Source organism: Plasmodium gaboni, assembly GCF_001602025.1.
Source record: "Plasmodium gaboni strain SY75 chromosome Unknown, whole genome shotgun sequence".
Taxonomy (NCBI): Eukaryota; Apicomplexa; class Aconoidasida; order Haemosporida; family Plasmodiidae; genus Plasmodium; species Plasmodium gaboni.
Window position 1 is genome coordinate 1 of NW_017385318.1, and position 1,499 is coordinate 1,499.

Sequence of the window (1,499 nt, forward strand, 5' to 3'; positions counted from 1 at the left end):
AAAATGATGCTAAAAAGGAAAACTGTGAAAGTTGTAATAAAGAAAAAAGTGAAACACAAGAAGAAAATTTAAATAATGAAACTGTCGAAGGATGTTCAACTGGTATGTGTCCATTACAAAAAAATGATGCTAAAAAGGAAAACTGTGAAAGTTGTAAGAAAGAAAAAAATGAAACACATGAAGAAAATTTAAATAATGAAACTGCCGAAGGATGTTCAACTGGTATGTGTCCATTACAAAAAAATGATGCTAAAAAGGAAAACTGTGAAAGTTGTAAGAAAGAAAAAAATGAAACACAAGAAGAAAGCTTAAATAAATCATCTACAACAAATTCAACGAATGATTCAATAAAAGTATCAAAGAAAAAATCCAGTAATAAGAATATGAGAGAAAACAATAAAAAAGCTCACAAAAAAAAGACAAATGATAAATTAAGAAGGGCACAATAAATAATATGTGTTTTGTAATAATACCTATAAATATTGCTTTTATGGAGTTTGATAATATATATGTAAAAGATTTATTTGTTAATTATAATGTATGTATAAATAAGTATTTCTTTTAATAAATTAACTAATTATTTTTATATTATTATTATTATTATTATTATTATTATTATTATTATATATATATATATATATTACACGTTAAAGAAAAAATTATAAAACTTGCTAAAACTACAAAACATTTTATTCTAATATATAAATTCTCAAGAAAATAAATATTTCTTTTTCTTTAGATGTAATATATTAAAATAAATAATGATTTGAATTTATATAAATAAATATATAATGTATATATTTCGATACATTATAAAAGATTTATTGTTGCTAATATAGACAAAATTAAAAATAAAAAAATAATAAGATACAATTATTGATTAAAAAAATATTTGATTTTCCATGTACATTATAATATATATATATATATATATTTCATCTTATTTTGGTTAATTTTACATTTATTAATTTTAGTTATGTTCCTATTTTAAGGTATTATATATTTTTCTCTTAAAAAAATTTTTTTTTTTAAATATTTTTTAATTATTGCAAAATATATTATGTGAAAAGTATTCAGTAGGGACGTAAAATTACATATTCTAAAAATAATAAGATAATTTAGGATTTTAATATTCTAAATATATATGTATATATATATATATATATATATATATATATTGTGGAACAAAAAAAAAAATAAAAAAAAAAATAAAGATTTTTTAAATACATATGTATAAAATGCGAATATTAATGTATGTTTTATTCTCTTGAAATATATATATTAGGAATTTTATTAATGATAAAAAGACATATATAATTATATCGTTTACATATTATTCCAAAAGAAAAAAATAAATAAATAAATAAATAAATAAATAAGAAAATTTCAATAATTGCAAAGTCTGATACATATTATAACATGTAAATTAAATCCCTTAAAGGAATATCAAAAGAAAAAAATTAAAAGTAAATGTATAATATAAAGGATGGAAATTTTAT

General features: G+C 17.3%; 1 protein-coding gene across 1 annotated transcript; it reads left to right on the forward strand.

The window, feature by feature from the left end:
* Positions 1-449, forward strand: PGSY75_0014900B (putative exported protein; the record flags this gene model as incomplete). The annotated part of the gene is made up of 1 exon (XM_018783287.1): positions 1-449. A coding segment is annotated over one exon (449 nt), but the record flags the coding sequence as incomplete, so codon positions are not given.
* Between the last annotated feature and the right edge of the window lie 1,050 nt (positions 450-1,499).